We start from the raw sequence: 22,992 nt of genomic DNA, 5'->3' as shown, positions 1-22,992 counted from the left end.
TTGTCTTAACATCTCAGATATCACACTTTTAGATTGTTGATATAGGATTTAAGAAAAAACAGTGAGAAGTAAGTATAATGAAGCCAAAAGGATAGGAAAGGTAATAAAAGTATGCCAACTACTAGAGCTTGGCCTACAAATTCCATTGGTTCTCCTAGCAGTGGGGTTGAACATGCTCAATTATAGGCATTTCCATGAGTACTTGATAGCTGCCTAACCAAATTAGGAATGTTGGTGGCTTGATATTTTGATATACACTGATTTGTTGCTTACGTAAGTGGCTTGCCAACCTAGGCAAAAATCAGAAGCATGAATATTAAAGCAATGTGATTGGACTCAGGCTTTTTAGAATGAAGAGTTACATTTATTTTATGTTTTGAAAACATGAGAAAACTGTTCTGCTGTTAATATTTTCCCAGTCTCTCCTTTTTTGAAGAGTAATAATAGTAGCAACAACAGAAACAGATGGGGTATGGGAATCCTCTGAGTTTTATTTATTTGTTTAAAAATTAAGTTGCCTGTTGGCAATGTTTCCACCAAATGTTGGGAAAAGAAATGACATGTGTCATCAATCTATGGTCAAGCAGTTCCATGCTGCGCATTTTCCCCCTTTCTTTCTTGCAACTCAGATGACTTCGTTTCAAAGTCATCAATTTATGCCCCAAGGCAGTTCTAATCATCATTTTAACTATATTTCAACACGAGTAGCTTGACAACAAAAGCTACTACACCAGAAAACTTTTCTTCCTCTTTTTTTCCAAACATTAAAAACCATCTTCATCTTCTGTTTTATGTGCTTTCTACTCACCTGGTGCCTAGAAGCACTCTATACTGCTTCAGCCCACTCTCCTATCTATTTCCCTTCCCGAACTTGTAATTAAATATATTCTCCTCTTCATGAGCTATTTGTTTTTTAGCTTTGAGCAACCAAGCTTGTGGCAGGTTGAGACAACACCACTATTTTTTTTTTATCATCCCACTGTCACTCAAAATTTGGGAAATCTTGAATCCCTCAATTGTCATGTTATCATCACAAAGAGGGTTGCTATATGTAGGTTTTTGATTAATACATCTGCCTTTTGAATGCCTAAGTAAAGAAGAATGCTGACATGGAAAGAGATTAAGCAATAATCATAACATACTTTAACAGCGATCAAAACTAAATGATTCAAGATAGCTGAATCAGCCCAGCCACTAAGTTGTGTTAGTCACCCTCATAGATTGACCAAGAAAGGCTTCAGAATCCACTAAATGAACTCACCAGAATGCATTTTAGATGCATCCATCTAAACCCCAAAGACCCGTCAATATGTCCAGATCAGGTTTGATTGACATGCTTATACAGTAGGTGTAAAACCTATTTATCTATATTTAACCTATGACAATTTCCAACCTAGAAAACATGTTAATCTCAGCTGTTTTTTTACACGTTCCATCACAAATCATTACATTCTGATTTGTATTTCTGGAAACAACTGATATAATCTGTATTTTATCCCATGTCCTGCCCCTCATCAGAACTTCACTACTGTTTTGGTTCTGTTTCTATCTTCTAGACATCAGGAGGAATATTTTTCCTTACAGGTTTGTGGCTGAAAACAAGCTAGAAAGCAACTACTTGTAACTAATCCACTGAAGAAGAACTTTGCCACCCTGCAGTGCCAAATCACAAGCTGGCTTACTTAAACATGAACACATATTAAGTGCTGAGGTCGGGCACATAAAACAACAGGGAAGGATACTTCCTTGAGGCTCAGTCTGCTAGCAGGAAAGACTCTAGTCAACCACTTCAAGTAACAGCTGGAATCTTCCTTACAATTGCATTACATCAAATAAGCAAACATGCCTGCTTGTCATTTGACTCAACATGAAGCTTGGGCAGTAATTCACAAGTACTTCCCATATGAGACTTATATTAAGAGCTTTTGCAGATGACTTGGTGTTGGTTTTGGAAGATCCTTTAAAGGGAATTGAAATATTAATGGGTAAATTAAAATAATGGTGCATCAGCAGGTTTTGAGATTAATAAACAGAAGACGAAGATGTTAAAAAAATATGAAAATACAAGATCAAACAGAATTGATGAATAAAACAGATTTTAAGATTGAGAAGAAGGTAAAATACTTGGGTATTACTATGACAAATATGAATTGCATGTTATTTCAAAATAATTATGTTAAGACATGGAATGAAGTTAAAAAGATATGTTAAGATGGTAGAAAATACAATTGTCATTGCTGGGGAGAATTTCTGTGATTAAGATGAATGTCTTACCTAGAATGTTATTTTTGTTTCAGACAATACCTGTTTTGACAACCAATGCACCATTTAAACAATGGCAAAAGGACAAATCTAAATTTGTGTGGCAAGGAAAAAAAAATACAAGTTAAATATAAGATGTTACAAGATGTAAAAGAAAGAGGAGGATTGGGTCTACCTGATTTGAAAATATATTTTGCAGCCTGTTGCTTAGTTTGGATAAAAGAGTGAATGTTAATTCAAAATAGAAGGGTTTTTTAGTTAGAAGAACATGACTTGAGATTCGGGTGACATGGATATTTATGGTACAATTAAGCTAAGATTAATGTAGATTTTAAAAGTCATTTTGTTAGACATTCCATATTGAGAATATAGAATAGATACAAATCCAGGTTGTGCCCAGAAACACCTCTGCGGCTTTCAGCACAAGAAGCATTTTATAAAGGAAAAATGATAAGTAAACATAAATGGCTAATTTATTGTGAGATGTTCGAATTTTGTCAAGAATATAAAATAAAATCGAGAGAAGATCTGATGACAGAGGGATATATTTGTCAATGGTTTTCTTATATACAATTAGTAGAAAGATTTAAAGTAGACAAAATAATTTTTAGTTGTGAACAGCGTAAAACTGAGTTTGAAATAGAACTGTGTACAGATGATGAACATGTTATTGCTAAAATGTATAACCTTTTATTGAAAATTGAAATAGAACAAGAACGAGTGAAAGACTATATGATAAAGTGGGCTAAAATTTTTGTTGTAATATATAAATGGAACAGTGGGAGAATATGTGGTTGAAAGGACTGAAATATACATTATGTTACATAAAATGATGTATTGCTGGTATATGTCACCAGAGAAATTATCTAGAATGTATAAAGGTAATTCAAATGTATCTTGGAAATGTTAACAAGAAGGGACATTTTATCATGTTTGGTGGACATGTAAAAAAGCAATAAAGTTTTGTATTTAAATATATTCACTAATTCAGAAGGTTTTAAAGCTTAATATACAATTGAAACTGGAGACCTTTATCTTGGGACTGATGGACAAACAGTTGGAAAAAAGTCATGGAATTTTGGTTTGATACATGATAACTGCAACAAGATTATTATATACATAAAGATGGAAAAAATCGACGATACCCTCAGTGAGGGAATGGATGGTGAAGATGATGGAATTTGCTGAGATGGCCAAATTGACTTCTCTGATTCAAGAAAAGACATTATCTACATTTATTGCTCACTGAAAACCCTTAATAGACTATCTATCTATCTATCTATCTATCTATCTATCTATCTATCTATCTATCTATCTATCTATTTCTAATTTGCAGTGACATGGGCAGTGACAAATGACTCTGAGTGACTCTCTTTTTGCATGAAACAGAAAAAAATGAACTTATGATTTATACTTTTGATGATTAGAAAAATAGATTACAGAAAAAAGTGAGTTATGTTGTAACCATAGAATAAGAGGTAAATTTATACTTGTACTTATGACTGCTGTAAGGAATATCGGAAGCTACTTCTTTACATTTTCTTTTTCTTTTTTTCTGCACCTTTAGCACTGTCTTCCTTTTCCTTTTTTTGTCTCTTATCTTTATTTTATGTTAGTTTCTGTTAGTTTTTTATCTTTTGTTTTAAAAAGTTTAATAAAAATATATATATAAAAAACTGTCCTCTCACCCCTATGGGTGGTACGTGTCTTCCTCAATCTCGGGTCCTCTACCAGAGGCCTGGGAGTTTGAGGGTTCTGCACAGTATCTTAGCTGTTCCTAGCACTACACTCTTCTGGACAGAGAGCTCTGATGTTGTTCCTGGGATCTGTTGCAGCCACTCTCTCAGCTTAGGATTCACAGCCCTGAGTGCTCCTACCACCACTGGGACCACTTTGGCCTTTACTTTCCACATCCTCTCTAGTACTTCCTTCAGGCCCTGGTACTTCTCCAGCTTCTCATACTCCTTCTACCTGATGTTGCTCTCACTTGGCTCTGCTCCATCTATCACTACCGCTGTCTTCTGGTCTTTGTCTACTACCACAATGTCTGGTTGATTAGCCAGTACCTGCCTGTCCATCTGGATCTGGAAATCCCACAGGATCTTAGCTTTGTTATTCTCCATGACCTTCTGTGAAATCTCCCAACTGGACTTGGGAGGGTCTAGCCCATACACTGTGCAGATGTTATTGTACACAATGTCAGTTACTTGGTTGTGCTGTTCAGTGTATGCTGTTCCTGCTTGCATCTTACCCCCTGCCACTATATGTTGGACTGTCTCTGAGGCCTCTTTGCACAATCTGCACCTTGGGTCCTGTCTAGTGTGGTAGACCCCTACTTCTATGGACCTGGTGCTTAGTGCCTGTTCTTGTGCTGCTATGATCAGTACCTCAGTGCTGTCTTTTAGTCCAGCCCTTTCCAGCTACTGGTAAGATTTCAGCTATCTGTTGATGGTACATGGGAATGCAGGGGCTTGTCCTGTCATGGCACTTCCTCCACTTGAACTTCCTCCCATGTCTGCTGCTGCCTCAGGCATTCTCTCAGCAGCTTAACTTTGGGTGCCATGTTACTGATGTACTCTTGGATGCTCTGGGTTTCATCCAGAACAGTGGCTTTCATGCTCATCAGACCTTCCCCACCCTCTTTCCAGCTGGTGTACAGTCTCTGGGTGTTGGACCTGGGGTGGAAACCTCCATACATTGTAAGGAGCTTCTGGGTCTTCACATTGGCAGCCTCCATGTCCTCCTTGGCAGCTGACTATACTGGCAGGGTATCTGATGACTGGCAGGGCATTCAAGTTGATGGTGTGGATCTTGTTCTTCCCATCGAGCTGACACTTCAGGACCTGTCTTATCCTTTAGTGGTACTTGGATGTTGCTGTCTTCCTTGCCTCCTCATCATGGTTCCCATGTGACCTGATACCCAGGTACTTGTATGTTCTGTACCAGCCACTGGTAGTTCCACCCCATCAGTCTTAACTACCTGCTGTCTCTTTATTACCATCCTGCCACACTTCTCCAGTCTGAATGACATCCCACTGTCCTTACTGTAGATCTGTGTCAGGTGGATCAGTGAGTCGATGTCTTGTTCACTCTTAGCATGCAGCTTGATGTCATCCATGTAGATGAGGTGGCTGATGGAGGTTCCACTCTTGAACTTGTACCCGTATCCAGTCCTTGTGATTATCTGGCTGAGGGTGTTCAAGCCTATGCAGAACAGCAGTGGGGTAGTGCATCACCTTGGTATATGCCGCACTTGATGGCCACTTACGTGTGCTGTCTTGAGTTGACTTCCAGTGTTGTCTTCCACAGTCCCACTGAGTTCTTGAGGAAGGTCCTTAGTGTCCTGTTGACTTTGTATAGTGCCAGGCAGGCAAAGATCCATGTGTGTGGCATTGAGTCATAAGCTTTCCTGTAGTTAATCCAGGCTGTGCTCAGATTGGTTTGCCTAGACCTTAAGTCCCAGGCGACTCCTCTATCTATGAGCAACTGGTGTTTTAAGCCTCTGTTGTTGTTCCCAATGCCCTTCTGAGCTGTGTTTATGTATAGGCCCATATGGTTCTGTTGCTTGGCAGAACCTGCCTGATAGGACTTTCCATGTTGTGGGGAGGCAGGTTATTGGCCAGTAGTTGGACAGTGCTGTTTCCTGGTGGGGGTCTATCATGATCAGCACCTTCCTTGTGTTAGCCAGTATGGGTGGGAGCCTCTGCTAGTAGCTGGTTCATCTGTGCTGCTAGGCGTTCATGCACTGCTGTTAGTTTCTTTAGCCAGTAGGTGTGGATCATATCCGGGCCAGGTGCTGTCCAGCTTTTCATGTTCTTGACCCGCTGTTGGATGTCTGCTACTGTGATGGTGACTGGTTCCTGTTCTGGGAGATTACTGTGGTCTGCTTTCAGGTCCTGCAGCCACTTTGCACTGATGTTATGTGTCTTCTCTTTCTCTCATATGTTCTTCCAGTACTCTTCAGTTTCTGTTGTTGGTAGCTCTGCTGTAACTGTGTTGTTGCACTGCATTTGGAAATACATCTTTGGAGAACTGGGCATTTATCTCCTTGGCCTCTGTTTCTCTAGTATATCTCCTTAGCCTGGAAGCCAGTGCTGTGAGCCTTTCTTTAGCAGTCTCTAGAGCTTCAGATGGAGTCAGGCCCATTTTTTCAGTAGCTGAGTCTTATGCTTAATCTACACACCTTCTGCAATTCCACCTGCTGACTAACTTCTCTCCCCATTGCCTTGATCTTAGCCTCCAACTTGTTAATCTGGGCAACGTCTGAGCCAGCATGGCTCTCTTAGTTCATATCACTCTCATATTCAAGGTAGGTAGGTGAAGCGTAAGGGGTCTTGCCCAAGGACCCCTATTGGTAAGTCAGGTAACAACCAGGATTTGAACCCCAGTCTCCCACATCAAGGGTAGTGTTCTAACTGCTATGCTATCCAGCCTAAATCTCTATCTATCTACAAAACATATTTCCCATACATTTCCCTGTCTATATCTTTCCATGTATCTCAACACAGATATACATATATGGTACAGAGGAAGCTGGTCAAGATCCATCCTAACAGTTAGCAATTGATTTGCTTACCCATCATTATCTGTTTTATTTTTAAAAGTCAACTGACTGTGTTCAGTCTCTCTTGCTTGTTCACTTTCATTTTTTTGTCTTTTTTTAAAAACAATTGTTTCTACCAAAAGAATTTCCCTTCATCTGTCTTTCTTTCCTGTCCAACAGCACACTCCTGCCTGGTTTCCCAAAGGGGCTTTTTTCTGAATGAGCACTGACACAGAAATGTGCTGATGCTAAATCTCAACCAACCAGCAAGGTGCTTCCTCTGCAAATAACCATTAGCATCCTCAAGACTTGAGGATAGCCAGTATTCTTGGAAACCATTGACTCATGCTAGAAAGGCAAAATAATAATAACAACAAACAACAATAATAATCAATTGCAAAAGGCAACTTTACTTGGAACAGCTTATACCCTGTGACAATGCTTTAACACCATCAAACAACCACATCTGCTTATCCCAGGTCCTTGGGAAGGACTCGATAGGTGGATAAAAATACCAAATCCAGTCTAAACATCTGCCTGACTGTGCGACCAACAATAATGACAATAATATTAACCCCAGTGAGGAACAACCTCAAGCCCCACAACTACTGTGGTTGTAGAGCTTGAGTGCTCCAAGGAGGATGACAGCTACGCCAGAGGCTCAACCATACTAGGCAGGTTTCATCAGAGAAGCCAGACAAAGACCGCCTCTCCAATAAACAATATGGTGAGACATAATTTACAGAAACCTATGCAGGATCAGTCATCACCTGGGTCAACAAAGACCGCACTAGGTGTTCTAGTTCATGGACATCTGGTGACAAATGGGCTAAAGGACTCAGGACTGTAGGCTGAGCAACCAGGGCCAGCACCTACAGGACTACTGGAAGAAAAGTTGCTTCTCACCACAACATACAAAGACTTAAAACAAAGAAATAATGATCTGCTATTACAAATCAAGTCCAATGAGAAGAGGATATCTGAAAAGAATGTACCAGTTCTGGAAAGAACAACATCCAGAATCAGACATAACATAACACAGGCTAGCAGATCAACGTCAATTTATAATATGAAATAAAGTACTGTATTCACAGAAGTAGAACTGGAAGAACTAGAAAGGTCTACCCAGGGCAAAGAAACTGAAGCCTTGCCAGAAGTAGCTCAGACTGAAAAGGCAAATCAGGTGGAGTCAGCAGTAGAGGAAACCAGCATAGCTACTGAATTGTTTTCATTCCCAAACCAGACACCCTCTCCTCCACCTCCTCCTCAGAAAGAACAAAGCCCTCTAACTAAAAAACAAAAGGAATTGAAACAAAGAATAACTGCATCTAGAACAGCACAAAAACAACAGAATAAGGTTCCCTGCACTGAAGCTTGTTACAAAGAAACAGTAGAAGTATTAAAAGATGCCAATACTGTAATATCAAATATAAACACCAGCTCACTACAAGAAACAAACCAACTAATGTACAGCATGGCTGCAGTTATAACTGAATACCTTGGATGCAAAATCAACAAACAAGAAAAAAAGTCAAACAGTGCACCACCAAAATGGAAGATCGCATTGGAAAATAAGACCAGCATGCTATGATCAGATCCAAGCAATCTAGAACAGATGAAAGAAAAGAAGTTGAACAACAAGAAGACCAAAGAATACCTGATCAATCAATCAATACCTGAAACATCACCTAGAAACAAGAAAGATCAAAGAAGCACTGGAAATAATAAAACAGCAAATAACAGCCATAGCCAGAAAGATCAGCAGATACAAAGCTCGAATTCACGCTGTAAGGAGAATCTCCAATGTCAGTCAAATCAGAAAAGTTTCTACCAATCCATCAGTGAAGAGACTGCAATGAACCAATCAATACCTGACAAAGAAGACACAGTGCAGTTCTGGGTGCAGCTATGGGACAAGCCAAAGAAATACAATAAAAATGCAGCTTGGATAAAGGAAGTAGATAAGAATAAAAAAGAAGCTGAAATGAAAGAACTTGTAATAACAGCAGAAATGGTGGAGAAAAGGGCAAGGAAGATCAAGAGCTGGTCAGCACCAGGTGAAGATGAACTGCATGGTTTTTGGTTGAAACATCTGACTGGTCTGCATCCACTCATTGCCAAGCAGTTTAACAACTGCAGGGAGGTAAAATTGAAGATTGGCTAACATCTGGCAAAAGCTACCCGATAATGAAAGAGCCAACAAAAGGGGCAGCACCAGGTAACTACAGGCCAATTACCTGCTTACCAACAACTTTCAAATTGCTAAGGGGTGTGGCAGCTGATGCAGTCCAACAGCATCTAATTGAAAACAAGCGGTTTCCCTCTGTGCAGAAAGGAAACCACCCAAACAGCAGAAGAACGAAATATCACTTCCTAATGGAGAAGATGAAAACTACAAGAGAAGGAAGACCAACCTGAACGCAGCTTGGATTGATTACAAGAAGACATTCGACTCCCTGCCACATGATTGGATAACCAAGTGCCTAGAAGTAACAGGAGTCAGTAGAAACATCAGAAGCTTTGTGCAAAGATCAGTGGCACAACGGCAGACACAGTTGCTGCTCAATAGTGATAGACTGGGAGAGGTTAATATCAAGAGTGGAATCTTTCAAAGAGGCTCACTATCACCACTACTGTTTGTCATTGCATTGATTCCTGTTTCAACAGTACTGAATAAGTCAAGCTATGGCTAGCATATATCTGCCAGGCTACCCCACTTCCTTTACATGGATGATTTGAAGCCGTATGGAAAAATACCATCTGAAATAGAATCACTAAGGTATTGCAAAGGATTCTGAACTGGACAAATGTGCACCCTTACCATCAACAGGGGGAAAATAGTGAAAAATGAAGGAATCAAGATGCCCTATGGAAATAACATCAAGAGTCTAGATGAAGAAGACCACTACAAATACCTGAGCATGTTTCAAGCTGACAACATCAAGCACATTGAAGTCAAGAAGAAGGTTAGTAGTGAATAGTAGTAGTGAATACATCATGAGAGTGAAGACCTTAAAGTCCAAACTCAGTGGTGGAAATAGCATCAAGGCGATTAACACCTGGGCAATTCCAGTCATTAGATATGCAGCTGGAATAGTGGACTAGACTCAAGTAAAACTAGAATCCTTGGATAGGAAGACCAGAAAAATAATGATAATGAATCCTGCAGCGACGTTGACAGACTCTACTTACCAAGGAGCATTGGTGGGCATGGAATCTTACACGTACACCAGACAGTTGAAGAAGAAAAAAGGGCACTGGAAGAATATCTGAAGGACAGTGAAGAAGATGCACTGAAGCTAGTACACCGTGAAGGCTTACTGAATACCAAAGAGACCAATGTGGCCTAGAAGAAAGACCAAATGACGAATAGAAAAGACATGGCAAGGCAAAGTATTACATGGCCAGTACACAAAAAAACTAGCAGGCAAAGCAGAGAACAACAAGACCTGGCAATGGCTAAGAGCAGGAAAGTTGAAGAAAGAGACAGAGGGGCTAATTCTGGCTGCACAAGACCAAGCCTTAAGAACAAATGCATACAAAGCCAGAATTGAGAAGACAGCAACAGACTGCAAATGCCTCCTCTGCAAAGAAGCTGAAGGAACAGTGGACCACCTAGTTAGCTGCTGCAAGAAGTTTGCACAGACTGACTACAAACTGCGGCATGGCAAAGTAGCAATAACGGTGCATTGGAGTATCTGCAAGAAATACCATTTGTCTGCAATAAGAACTGGTGGGACCACAAAACAGACAAAGTAATAGAAAATGAAGAAGCTAAAGCGCTCTGGAACTTTAGAATTCAAAGAGACAAGCACCTGCCACTCAACAACCCAGACTTAACAATTGTGATAAAAAAAGACAAAAAAGTCTGGATAGTGGACTTTGGAATACCTGGAGACAGCAGAATAGAAGAAATGGAACTGGAGAAAATAAAAAAATACAAAGAACTGCAAATAGAAATAGAACAACCATGACAAAAGAAAGCAAAGACAATACCAATAGTAATAGGTGCCTTGTGTGCAATCCCAAAACATCTGGAGCACCACTTGAAGACCATCGGCATTGACAAAATCACCCTCAGTCAATTGCAAAAGGCAGCGTTACTTGGAACAGCTTATATCCTGTGACAATACCTTTAACACCATCAAACAACATCTGCCTATCCCAGGTCCTTGGGAGGGACTCGATAGGTGGATAAAAATGCCAAATCCAGTCTAAACATCTGGCTGACTGTGCAACCAACAACAATAATAATGAGAGGAATGTTCCTATTGAATGAATCCTTTTCCCATCATCCACTACCATAAAAAGAGAGGAAGACTAATACTGCTTTCTTTGGAGCTCAGCTTCTTATCTGTGCCATGGCGCATGACTGTAATACACAGGGGGATTAGTGTTAGCAGCTACAGCTTGTCACACATCTTTGCTCTAACATGACAAATGAGCATTCCATTCTATTATTCCCCCGTATTCTCCTTTTCTTCTTTTCTCTTCATCTGTTCAGCCTCACTCATTTATGATGGATAAAAGCTTCTGAAGACACAGGATTAGAACCTGACCTCCAGTACGTCTCTCCTAGGCAGGGCAGGATGTTACTTCATCATAGGTCACACCTGTAGTCAATTAGAGTGCCCCTTTTCCTCCAGGGTGCCATACAGAACATCTGTAGAACATTACAGGGAGTTTCTTGCCCAGTGACTGAATGTGTTGGAAAGGAAGAGTGTCTCTGGGTTGTGTGTGTATGATTCTTTTTAAAAGAAGGTCAATTCCTTCAATGGCTCTGCCCCTGCCCCTATAAAATCCACTTAAAGACAATTAAGCAAGTGATATGCTTCAGCATGTGGAGATAAAAAAGATGCAGAGAGTTTCACAGAAGAACCCCAAGGTCATCTTGGTCCAGTCCTCTGCTAGTACAGCAAATCCACTGCCACAATAGGTGGCCGTTCAAGCTCTGCTTAAAAGCCTCTTTTAAAGCTTTAGTTGTTTAATTTCCAAACAGAAGGCTGTTGTTGGCACAGAAGCAAGCCAACTAAGAAAATCAGGCAAATGTAAGCTCACAAGCACACATATGCTGTTTGAGCAAAGATTAATTTCCAATAGAGACTACGTGTGCTGGAAAAGATTTTAGGTATGCTGGAAGCCACATACTTGGCTGTAGATAGCGTTATGCTTTGAACGTTGATGTACAGAATCCAATTATATTTTCTTTTTTAAATGGGATTTAGTGAAGATTTCAGTTATAATTTATATTGCCAAAGCTATAATACTTTTTAACAACTGACTTGCTTCTGTTCATGCACACAGTATTTTCTCTCTTTTATCAAGTCCTAAGAGAGAATCCAAGGCCCCAAGTTTACCTATACTGAAATATGTAATTTCCATAAACCTAAAATAAAAGTTTGGTTTGGAATTTAGCTTGGGTATCCATCTGGAAGTCACAGTCTTGGAAAACTACCGTATTTTTCCGACAATAAGACACCCCCATGTACAAGACGCCCCCCACTTTTCTAGCCCAAAATTTAAAAATCAGTATTTTAAAGATAGTGCAGAACACATTTTTATTTAGTAATTAGTTAACATTTACCTGATACACTCGGTGGGAGGAGGTCCAAACCGTCTCTCGGCAGCTCTATTTCCAGGCTCTTTTGCATAACTGATTACATTCAAGCACGAGTGAAACTGCCGATAGCTTGTCTCTGCAAACAGCCTTCCTCTAATTGGTTTGTTCAGCATCAACTGACGTCAGTTACATAAGGCTCGTGATTGGAGGAAGTCCGTTTGAGAGACAAGCTATTTCACTCGTGATTGGAGGCTAGCAATAGGAGGAAGCCTCTCTGCAGAAACAGAGTTTGGCAGTTTTGCAACCGCGATTCTCGGCTGACTTCCTTGAATAAGACGCCCTTCAGTTTTTAGGGTAAGGATTTTAGAAAAAAAGTATCGTCTTATAGTCGGAAAAGTACGGTAATTTTTAGAATCCTGTGTTTGTTTGTTTTTATGTAAAGGTACAGAATCCCTATTTTCCTCATTCCCTGATTACCATAACTGCTGCACAGAGAAGGAAATTTCCATGACTTCTGCATGTTAAGCTATACCTTCCAAAATCCTCTTTTACACAATATATGAGTCACATCCCTTTTTCCATTTATCATCTGCTTATCTACCAATTGCCGGTCAGATTTTAGTACATCTACCATGTAATGAACTAGCATAAAGTTATTGTGAAATCTTCTGGAAGACCATCCCATCACTTCATCAAACTTTTCTGTTAAAAAAAAAAAGTATGTGATAAGTACCTGGTTGATAAGATAAGCCTGATCTTGCAGAAACTAACAGTTTAATTTAGAGAAATGTTGCACAGCCAATAAACAATTCAGTTAAACGCTTATATGTGAATACAGGAAAGATCCCAACCTTTCATGCAAACTGGGCTGCCTGTTCTATTTCAAGACAGAGAGCCAAACTGTTCTACAGAGGTGGAAAGAAATTTACATTCCCAGAGTTAAAGAGTGGATTCAAGAGATTAATTTCTGAAATGTCTTTATATTCTAAAAGGAAAAGATGGTGTAATGTGTTTCTATATTGCCTAGATTTAATATGTTAAAGGATTGAACTAATTTTATATTAATATTATACAGATCTTTCCTTTTTTCTCTCTTTAGGTTTTACTTTATTTTAATGATCATAATGTATTTATTTTATTGTCCTATAATTGCTGTATTATTTTTGTTTGTTTGTTATACTTCACCAATAAGAAGTCATTAAAAAAAAAAAAGCCCAGCCAATCAAAGAGCATAAGATATTGCAAGCTTCTGAATTCTTCAGTGTAACATTATACACTGAGTTCTTGCCTTCAGAACCACTCTCGCATTCAGTTCTAATGGATCCAGATAGATTCCATACACTGAGAACTCTGGATGAGCGTTCTACTTTTGGAGCAGGTAGCCCTGTCAACTTACTACCTGGAATAGACTAGACAATTGATAAGCATCCTCTTCATTTTGGCAGAGTTCATTTTGGCTCTCTGGTGTTCTGAGGAGCTGGGAGTAATTAAACAACTGACTACAATATTGGAAGGAATATTGTGAACAGTCCAAGTTAATATGGGATAGAGTTCATTCCAGAATGATGATTGCATATGGAAAATGTACTTCACCGTCACCTTCCCATATGAACATTTAATTCTATGCAGGCTGTTGAATTGGGCTTGTATACATCTGTCACTGCCCACGGAAGTGCAGAGGCTGGGAATGCATGATCTGTTTTTTCCATGGCAGCAGAGTGTTCATTGCCCAAGGGCTTAGTTGCCTTTGTGGGTGAATTCAGAAAGTAGGTAAAAGCCTCACTATTTGAAGATGCTTTTTACAGATCTGCATGCTGCTGGTTTTCATTCTGGTTGCTGTTTTAGGCTTGATGTGCTGGTGATCCCCTATGGAATATTTATTTATTATCTTATTTCTTAAAGTTGCATCCCACTTCTCATGCTCAAGACAGCATTAAAGAGCTCCCCCTTCTTTTACTTTTCCCCACAGCAACAAACCTATTACTTTTTAACTATCATTTGTTACAAGCTACCCTGAATGTAGAAATATTTGGATGAAAAATCCAGCACATAAATGCAAGTTAGAAATACATAAATAACTTTCTCTGGCACTAATTCCTGTCATGAACACCCACAAAGTTCAAAGGCCAAAAGCAATCGTCAATTAGCTTGATCTAAATCTTGGCATCTTTCCAAGAGAGGGGAAAGGTTCCACACCACCTCCGTGTTCCACCTTGGCCATGTGTGCATCTGGACAGCAACAAACCTGCAAGGTACATCAATCCTAGATAGGGAAGGACTGCAGCGGGAAAGGTGGTCAGGGGCCACTGTAAAATTACTTTTCTCAGCTTGCTAATGAGGAGATTACAATGGATCACAGCCTGAACATCATTAATCAGAACAGAAGCTTCTAAGCCATCTTCTTTCCCCTCCTGTATTTTGCTTTTTCATTTGCAGTAGCTATTTTATCTACTTCAGTGCTGTCAGATGTTTCATGCCTCCTTCTGTCTTCCCTCCCCCATATCCTCAATTCCCACCAAGCTTTTCTCTATTCCAATTTCAAGGTCTTTCTAACTAGCTTGTTTTCTAACTCTCTAATTAAAATCCCTAATGCCATTTGTTGGTTTGTTGATGGGATGCATTACCCAGATGCTCTCACCAATATCCCTTTCCAAGATAATTTCTTTCATAGCAACAGCTCATTTAGGCAAAAATATATAAAAAGTTGGGTTTTGCTTCTTGCCCGCCCCCTCACGTGCCAGCTTCACATCCTGGGAGCCTGAGGCAGTTTGGTAAGGAATACATGCACGGCTGTTATGGGCAACCCACTGGATGTGCCCAAAATTGTTGAACACCTTCCCTATGGAAGTTTTCCCAATTCATTCTGTGCCCGGTGCAGGTGGTAAAAACAGGCTGTACTTTTCCAGAGAGCCATTCTTCATTTGAGGAAATGCTCTGAGAATGTATGCTTCTCTTTTGTTCTAGCCTTTTCTTTTACTTGTTGGGTTAATATATTGTTTCATTTTTTTTAAAAAACCATGTGAGCTGCCTCAGAGATCATGTTACTGCAAACGGCAGGGTACTATTGGAAAAAACTAACAACATACATGAATGCACACTGTGAAGAACAGCTTTTAAAGCTCACTTGCTCTCCAGCTTATTACAGTTGAAAATGTGTGCATATCCACATTTATATAAGGCACAGCACTGAAATCACCTCACATTTGCAAAGTTATAAAAAGTTCTTTCTGAAGTTAGACAATGTCATGCCACTCCTATAGGCTTACTTCAAAAACAAGGATTAGGTAGACATATATTCTAGCCCTATTGAGGCATTGTCTATAATTTTGCCTGTAAGTGGCCTGTAGAGTCCTACTGAATTGCTGACCCCAACATCACAGGTGTTCAGAGTGAAAACATGTACAATCAGTCCAGACTCAGTTTGAATTGCTGATCTAAAAAGGTATGATTCAGTTTCAGTTCATGCTTCCAGATTTGAGGACAAACCAATTCAGTTTCAAATGTTTCACAGTTCAGTTAAGAACAAAAATATTTGTCCATAGTCTATGAGAAAAGCACCTAAAAACTACAATTACTTCATTTTTGGCAGAATGAAAAGAAAATAGCATGAATGGTGGACTCTTTAGAGGATATTAGCCTTCCAGCTTTCAGCTGGATTCCTTCAAGGGTTCCACACACATATACACAAAATATGAATGCTCTGCTACACCTCTTTCAAAGCAGAGATAGCAGGAATATGGAAAAGACAGCTCAACAGCTTCCAAAGAGCCCTACATGGTGCTCATTAAACCAGTGCAGACCCCAAAATAAAAAATTTCAAAAACTTTAAAAAGTACATTCTTTTCCATTTGCTCTTCTGTGATTTCAGATTTGGTGTGACACTGACACATGTCCCGTAGTTCACTGCCACTGATCACTCAGTTTTATGGGATTCCAGGAGGGCTGTCAAGCTTAGACCGTTCTGGGAAGAACCTCCTCTTCACTGGTTTCAGTGGGTTGTGGAGGTGCAGTGGAAAATCTAGTTTTCTTTTAGGCAACACTTGGTTGTTTCTGGGATGCGGATTGCTGGCAAAACTAGTTAGTTAGAATAGTAGCAGAAGGATGGTGCAATGAGGTACGATCCCACAGAAACAGGCAGGGAATTGAGAAAGTGCCATTTGTAACTTTGCCACACCCATTCAGAAAAACAATAAACAGTAGTGCTAAACTGTAATAGGAAGAGAGTTGAATGAGGTGCTAGAACACACATGAAGGTCACATGGCTCTACTCTTCTCCAGATATAGAAGTGATGTTTCATTATTGTATATGGTCTGTAACAACCTCAGAAGCAGTAGAAAACCCATCAAATCAATGAAGCACTTCCTGAGAGGGCAAAGCACTTTGCAGCTGCCTAACTCAATTTGATGCACAAATGAATCTGCTTCCCTTAATTGGTTTGTTGAAAGCTTTGTCAGATCAAAGTATCTCTTTGAAGTTTTGCAGAACCCCAACATTTAGTTGTTTGTTAAATGTATATCTCATCTTTCCTTTAGGAGCAGAATCCCTTTTCCGATTTCCCTCCACAGCACCAGTCCTATGAAGTAGGTTGGCTGAGGGACAGTGAATGGCTCAGTCACTATAAGTTTCCATAGTGCAGGTATCCCTGGTCTAGCACTTTAACCACTATACAACATATGCAAACAGTAGAGGTGGAGGGCTCCCTTCCTTCAGACATTAACCCCGTGTTAGAGAAGCCTAGGAAAGAACTACATCACAGCACTATTTAAGGAATTGAGCTATCTGTTACAGCTCTATTTGCGATTGTGCATTGACCTACTTGGCATTTGTGTAAAAGTTCTATATCATCAGCCAATACCCATGATAAGTCTGAGCTGCCTGGTTAGTTTAGAGACTTTCAATGTGGCTTCCTATGGGTGCTAACATTGTTGTTCCTGCATTGGCAGTCAAATTTATGGCCTGCTCTGATGCTACCAACACTGAGATTTTGCTGCAGAAGCTACAAAGGCAATATCTTCCTCTGCACAATCAAAGATCCATCAACTCAATGAACAGCTACTTAGCAGGATGTCAAAAACATGATGTCAGTGAGAGAATGGTTAAGGCATACATGTAGAGTCATTCTCATACTGGTAATGGAGAAGGGAGCTGTAAAGAGATCTCAGCATGCAGAATTGGAAGGTTAAAACTTTTCCATTTCTCCATTTCCAAGTAGTACAATGTGGGAAAGAGTATCTCTCTGTGTGTAAATATATACAGGTTTGCTTGTCTGTTTCTGTGCTGTAATGCAGAGAGATGGAAAGGATGGAAGTGAATCCTGTGTCAGGATATATGTGTGCATGCATACATTGGCTTGCACATACAAGTGTGTCCAGGTCACTCAATCCACTAAGAAGCATTCTATTCCTGCATCAAACTGATGCAAGATTAATTGTTCACAAAGAACTGGAAGTCATTTTTTTAAATATATGCTAAATATTCAGTCAAATACATAATGTGCTCTTACAGTACATAGGAATAAGTCAATGTGAGCTAGTTGTTTTTAAAAAGAGAAATCCAAGCATCAACAGAATGGGGGGGGGGGGAGACTCTTGCATAATGACAAGCTAAGCAGATTTCCCGCTTCTATAAAATGCCTTCTGTGTGGAAGTCCCACATATTGTATAATGATGATGATAATGACAATGACAGGACTAGTACAGAGTGAAAGCCAGGATAAAAAAACAATTCAGTTATTTCCCAAGGGGTGTGTGTGTGTGTGTGTGTGTGTGTGAGAGAGAGAGAGAGAGAGAGAGAGAGAGAGAGAGAGAGAGAGATGATAGATCTTTGCCAGAACTAACTGTATGGTTTTCAAAAATTATATAATAGAAACAGGATGCATGTTGAATTGGTACCCCTCTTACACCTTAAAGGAAGAGCCTTGGGAGGTATGGGGGGATTAGAAAAAGTGATATAGAACGCTTAGGTTTGGGGCTGGCTGAAGATTTTATTTCTATATGTGGGAGGACAAAGGAAGTGGGGCAAAGAAAAAGGTGTTCTTTAATTCAAAGATGGACAATCCATTATCACAGGGCTGTATATTTCTGCCAATCCTTTTTAATTAAAATTGCCCTCCAAAATGGCATATCCCCATTTCTGATGTAGGGAATATACAAGAACTAAGTAGAGGACCTAAAATAATTAAAGTTAAAATAAATAGAACTTCTACCCCCTACCCCGAGAAATAAAGGAAAATCATAATCATGTCCCCTTTGCCTTGTTTTCTGATTTATTACAATCCCCCAAAACTTAAGTGTTGCCCCAAGAATCAAAAGCTCAGTCCTCTGTTGTGCTATTTTCCCACTGAAAAGCCTCCATGGGGTGCAGAAAAAAGATTAATCTCATGGTGTGTATTTTTTCCCAACTCTTAATTTCTCTTCCCTGTCCAACTAAGACATTAATGATTAATTAACAGGAAAGAATATGCTATTCCCCTCCCCCCCCCAAAAAAAGGGAATCACTCATTGGGGTATAGTAATATTAAAATAAGCATAGAAATAAAAGTGGAGTAAGTTGTTTCATTACTATATTCCTTTCCCCAATAAACTCAATTGTCATCAACACTGCATACATCCTAGAAGTTCACTGTTCACTGTTCCTTGTTTTTATTCTTTTGTTTTTAATGGGTTTTTACAGTTTTTAAAAACCAGTACACTTGTTTGTACACTTCCTCACAGCTACTAGCTTGATAAACTCAGCACTGTCTTTAGCTGCCAGGCTACTGGCTCTATCAGTTCACTCTGTCCTCTTACAGAGCTGGTTGGTGCTCCTTCCAGTTGACTATTGGGGAAACGTCAGGAATGACAACCAATCAGCGCCTTGCCATGCTTTACATGATGAGGAATAAATGAGAGGATAACCACTACATGGAGAAGCAACCAAGCCATTCCTCTGAATGACTGTGGAGCATGGTGACCAAAACTCTTTTCTGTCTAACAAATTGTATTAAACAGCACAAGCTTTCATGAACTACACCTCACTTCATCAGCTTTATGGAATGGTTAAACTGATGTAGGATTTAAATAGGGATGAGTTGTGGGAGGAAGGGAGGGGAAGACAGCTTGGTTATGCAAACGCAAGTTATATGTGAGACAGATTACAAGAACCATATCACTTAACCATTGTAATGTATTAAAAGGCTATTGTGTTTGTTGAGACCTTTTGAGATAGGCTGAAAGCTTTTGATGTACAGGTATGTGAGTTCAGCACTTTCTCACTCAATCTTGTTTTAAGGACTCTTTTTTCCAAAATGGTTAGTTTGAGATCTGCAATAGAGTGCCCTGGGAGGTTGAAGGTTTTAATATTACTTTGTCCTTGTTTTGAGCCCAGATGTCAAACTTGTGTCCATTAATTCTTTTGCACAAAATCTGTCCTGTTTGTCCTACATAAAATCCAGAGGGACATTGCCAGCAGATGGTGACATATATCATATTAGAAGAAGTGCATGGAAAGGCACCTCTAATATTGTTATACTCGTTGAGGCCCATGATGGTGCTGTTGGCATAAATGTGGGGCAAAGTAGACATTTCAGTTTGCTACAGGGTTGAGTTCCCATGTTAGCATCACTATCCTGTTTGTTGTTGCTTGTGAGAATCTACTTCAGATTGTATGTTTATCTGTATGCAAGTATGGGCCTGACACCAGGTACGTGAGAAAGTGCAGTGTTATTGTCCAACACAGGCTGTAGCTTATTAATAGTGCATTTAAGGGGTTTGAGCTATGAGCTGTAGGTGGTAACCAGTGGTGTTATGTTGTTCTGGTTTTGTGGGTTTCTCTTTTAATAGGTCCTCTCTGGGAAATTATCTGGCTCTGTTGATTTGTCCAGTGATCTCATTGGGTTAGTAGTTCAGTTTCCTGAATGCCTGGTTTAATTCCATCAATTGAACAATTCTGTCAAGTGGGTCAGAATAAATATGGCAGTATTGTAGAATCTGGCTATAAATTGGGTAGTGTGTTCTTTGTGGAAGCTGGAAGCATGGAGGTTGCACAATGATGACTTGTAGGTTTCCTGTATATATGATGTGTATGTGTCCATTGTGTAGTTTTACCATGACATCAAAGAAATGGACTTCTGTTGATAGCTTAAGGCTGAGGCTGATGGTGGGATGGAAGTTGTTGAAGACATCAAGGAACTTGATGAGAAATTCATTTCCATGGATCCAAAAAATGAAATGTCAAGTAAAGGAGGTTCTTTAGGGGATAAGAACTGAGGAAGATTTGTTCTAGGTCAGTAATGAATATATTACCAAAGTCACACAGTTTGGTGGCAAGGCATGCTAAGTTGGCATCAGTGATGATGTTCTTGATGGGTTGAAGTCTATGTTTCTGGAGGATTTTGGTGCATAATTGCTCAACATTCATGGTAGCTAAAATTGTGACTTTAGAGAGATTGCCTATGGAGTTCAGTCTTCTTAGAAGGCTGTAGTGTCTCTTATATAGTTGGGAGTGCTGGCGCCATAAGATCTGAGTACAGAGTCCATGAAATGTTCCAGCTGTGGCAATTCTAATGCTTGAGACAAAGAGGAATATAGTGAAATAATGATGACATTCTGTATTGTCCCCTGGTAGGATGAGGAAAAACCCAAGATGCAGGTGAGGCAAAAAAGAATTTTCTTTCTGTGGGATACTGCCCACCTCATGGCTCGAGATACAAAGTTGGAAAAATGATTGCAACAGTTTCTCTTGAGCAAAAGCTGAGCCAAAAACTAATCAGACCAGCTTCCCAAATTCCACACCAACTTTACAGCACCATGGGGATAGAGCACTAATTTCCAGATCAGTGAACCATTTTCTTACATGTAGAAGGAACCTAAACACTTTGTAAGTAGGGAAACCCACATTTTATAGAGATTATTAACTGGTTTGGATGCTTCTATTTTGGATCAGTATCTGAGTTCATTGTTTTGAGAAAAGGATATGGAAGTTCCCCATTGCAAACCTACAATGTCTGTTCCTCAAATCATTTACACGGTTCCCCCCATTAGTTTTCACATTAAAAATGCCAGTTGTTCCCTTTCCTAGATCAGGAGGCCCTTCAGACAATCACACTACTGCAATGTTCTCTACATGGGGCTGCCCTTGAAGACTACCCAGAAGCTTCAAATGGTCCAGAAAGCAGCAGTGCAAGCCATAGTGAACATGCCTCTGTATGTCCATGTAACGCTTCTGTTTCATGAGCTACACTGGTTGCCAGCTTGCTTCCAGGTGCAATTCAAGGTGCTGGTTGTTACCTATAAAGCCCTGCATGGCATAGGGCCTGGTTCCTTGAGGGACTGCCTGTTCTCACATAACATCTGCCCAGCCAATTCAATCCTGCAGGATTGATATGCTCCAGGTTCCTTTGATTAAACAATGTCATCTTTCAGGACCCCAGAAGCACACATTCCCTGTTGCAGCACCTGCCCTCTGGAACAAGGATCCCCCCCAAGATCAGGATGGCCCCTATTCTGCTGTTCTTTAGAAGAGCTATGAAAACCTGGCTTTTCACCCAGACCTTAGGCAAGGCAGAGTGAGACCCTCACTTCATCCCGTTTGCCATCTTTTATCTTTTTTTTTTATGTTTTATTGATTTTATTGATTTCTTTGTTTGATTATTGCAAACTGGCCAGAGTCATTGAGAAGCGGGCATTTAAGTTTAAATGACCTTGGGAGACATGGGAGACAGGAGGAAGAGTTGCCGCCTAGACAACCATCATGCAAAAAGGTATCTCAGCCCACAGAAGGAAAAGAGGTGTAGGAAGCGTTTCAGAAGGGACCCTTTCTAGTTTTCTGGAAAGTAAAAAATAAAGATGGGGAGAAGTGCTTTCAGACTTGCAAAATTCTGTTACTGTAATCTTATAATAAAGATAGTGTTTGTATTCATGGTTTGTGCTTCTTGTCTGGACTACCTCAAAGGGGTGACAACTTCCTACTTCATATTAACAATATCCACATGTGCACGTAACATGCATATGCTAAATGAAGCAGACCAAAACACAACAATAGGTCCTGAGTTTCCCTGAGGTGTATCACCTCACAGAAAATATTATCTCCAATTTTGCCTTCATGTTGGTATTCCTGGCAGCTCTGTGAAGGCACAAATTATTTCAAACACAATATCATCAAAGCAAAGGATGTAGGGACTGGCATCTTAACATCCTTTATAATTCTTCGAAATGCTTTGCTTACATCTCAGTTGTCATAAACTTGCAGTTGCTAAATACCATGATACATAAGCCACACGCTTAATCCAGACACAAAATAAAGTGTCTTACACCACATCTCAATCTGGAAAAGAAACAAGATTGAAGAGAGTTTACACAGAACTTTGTACATTCTGGACTAGCAGTTTCCTGATTGTATATCCTCTGTAACAGTTCTAACTCATGCTTTGATATTGATACTTTCTAAGGGTAAGATGGCTAGTTCTGACATAGTGCTCTTTCAGAGTGTTTGCTAAAGGGCTATGACTGCTCAGCTTCTATTTTGGGAAATTGGGGGCATGGAGCAGGTTTCTTTTAAAACAGTGGTATAATGAGGGATGAATCTTGAGCCATTTATAATCTAGGGTGCCACAAAAAAATGGGATGCAACAAAATAAGATGAACACAC

General features: G+C 39.8%; 1 protein-coding gene across 9 annotated transcripts in view; it reads right to left on the bottom strand.

The window, feature by feature from the left end:
- The window catches only part of EPHB1 (EPH receptor B1), a 387,938-nt gene that overhangs the window by 275,019 nt on the left and 89,927 nt on the right, over positions 1 to 22,992 (bottom strand). The window contains exon 1 of one of the 9 annotated variants that reach the window (XM_088132649.1): positions 12,390 to 12,509. The exons of the other annotated variants lie outside the window; for them this stretch is intronic. Within the exon in view, the coding sequence (XP_087988775.1) occupies positions 12,390 to 12,456 (67 nt within the window). The 5' untranslated portion in view covers positions 12,457 to 12,509. Of the gene's footprint in view, positions 1 to 12,389; positions 12,510 to 22,992 lie in introns of those variants that run through there. 9 annotated transcript variants of the gene reach the window in all.

Source organism: Python bivittatus, unplaced genomic scaffold (assembly GCF_059951505.1).
Source record: "Python bivittatus isolate LINGU-HERP-01145 unplaced genomic scaffold, Pbiv_v1 ctg000980_np1212, whole genome shotgun sequence".
Taxonomy (NCBI): Eukaryota; Metazoa; Chordata; class Lepidosauria; order Squamata; family Pythonidae; genus Python; species Python bivittatus.
Note: the sequence above shows the minus strand (reverse complement) of the source record. Positions and strands in the feature narration are given on the sequence as shown.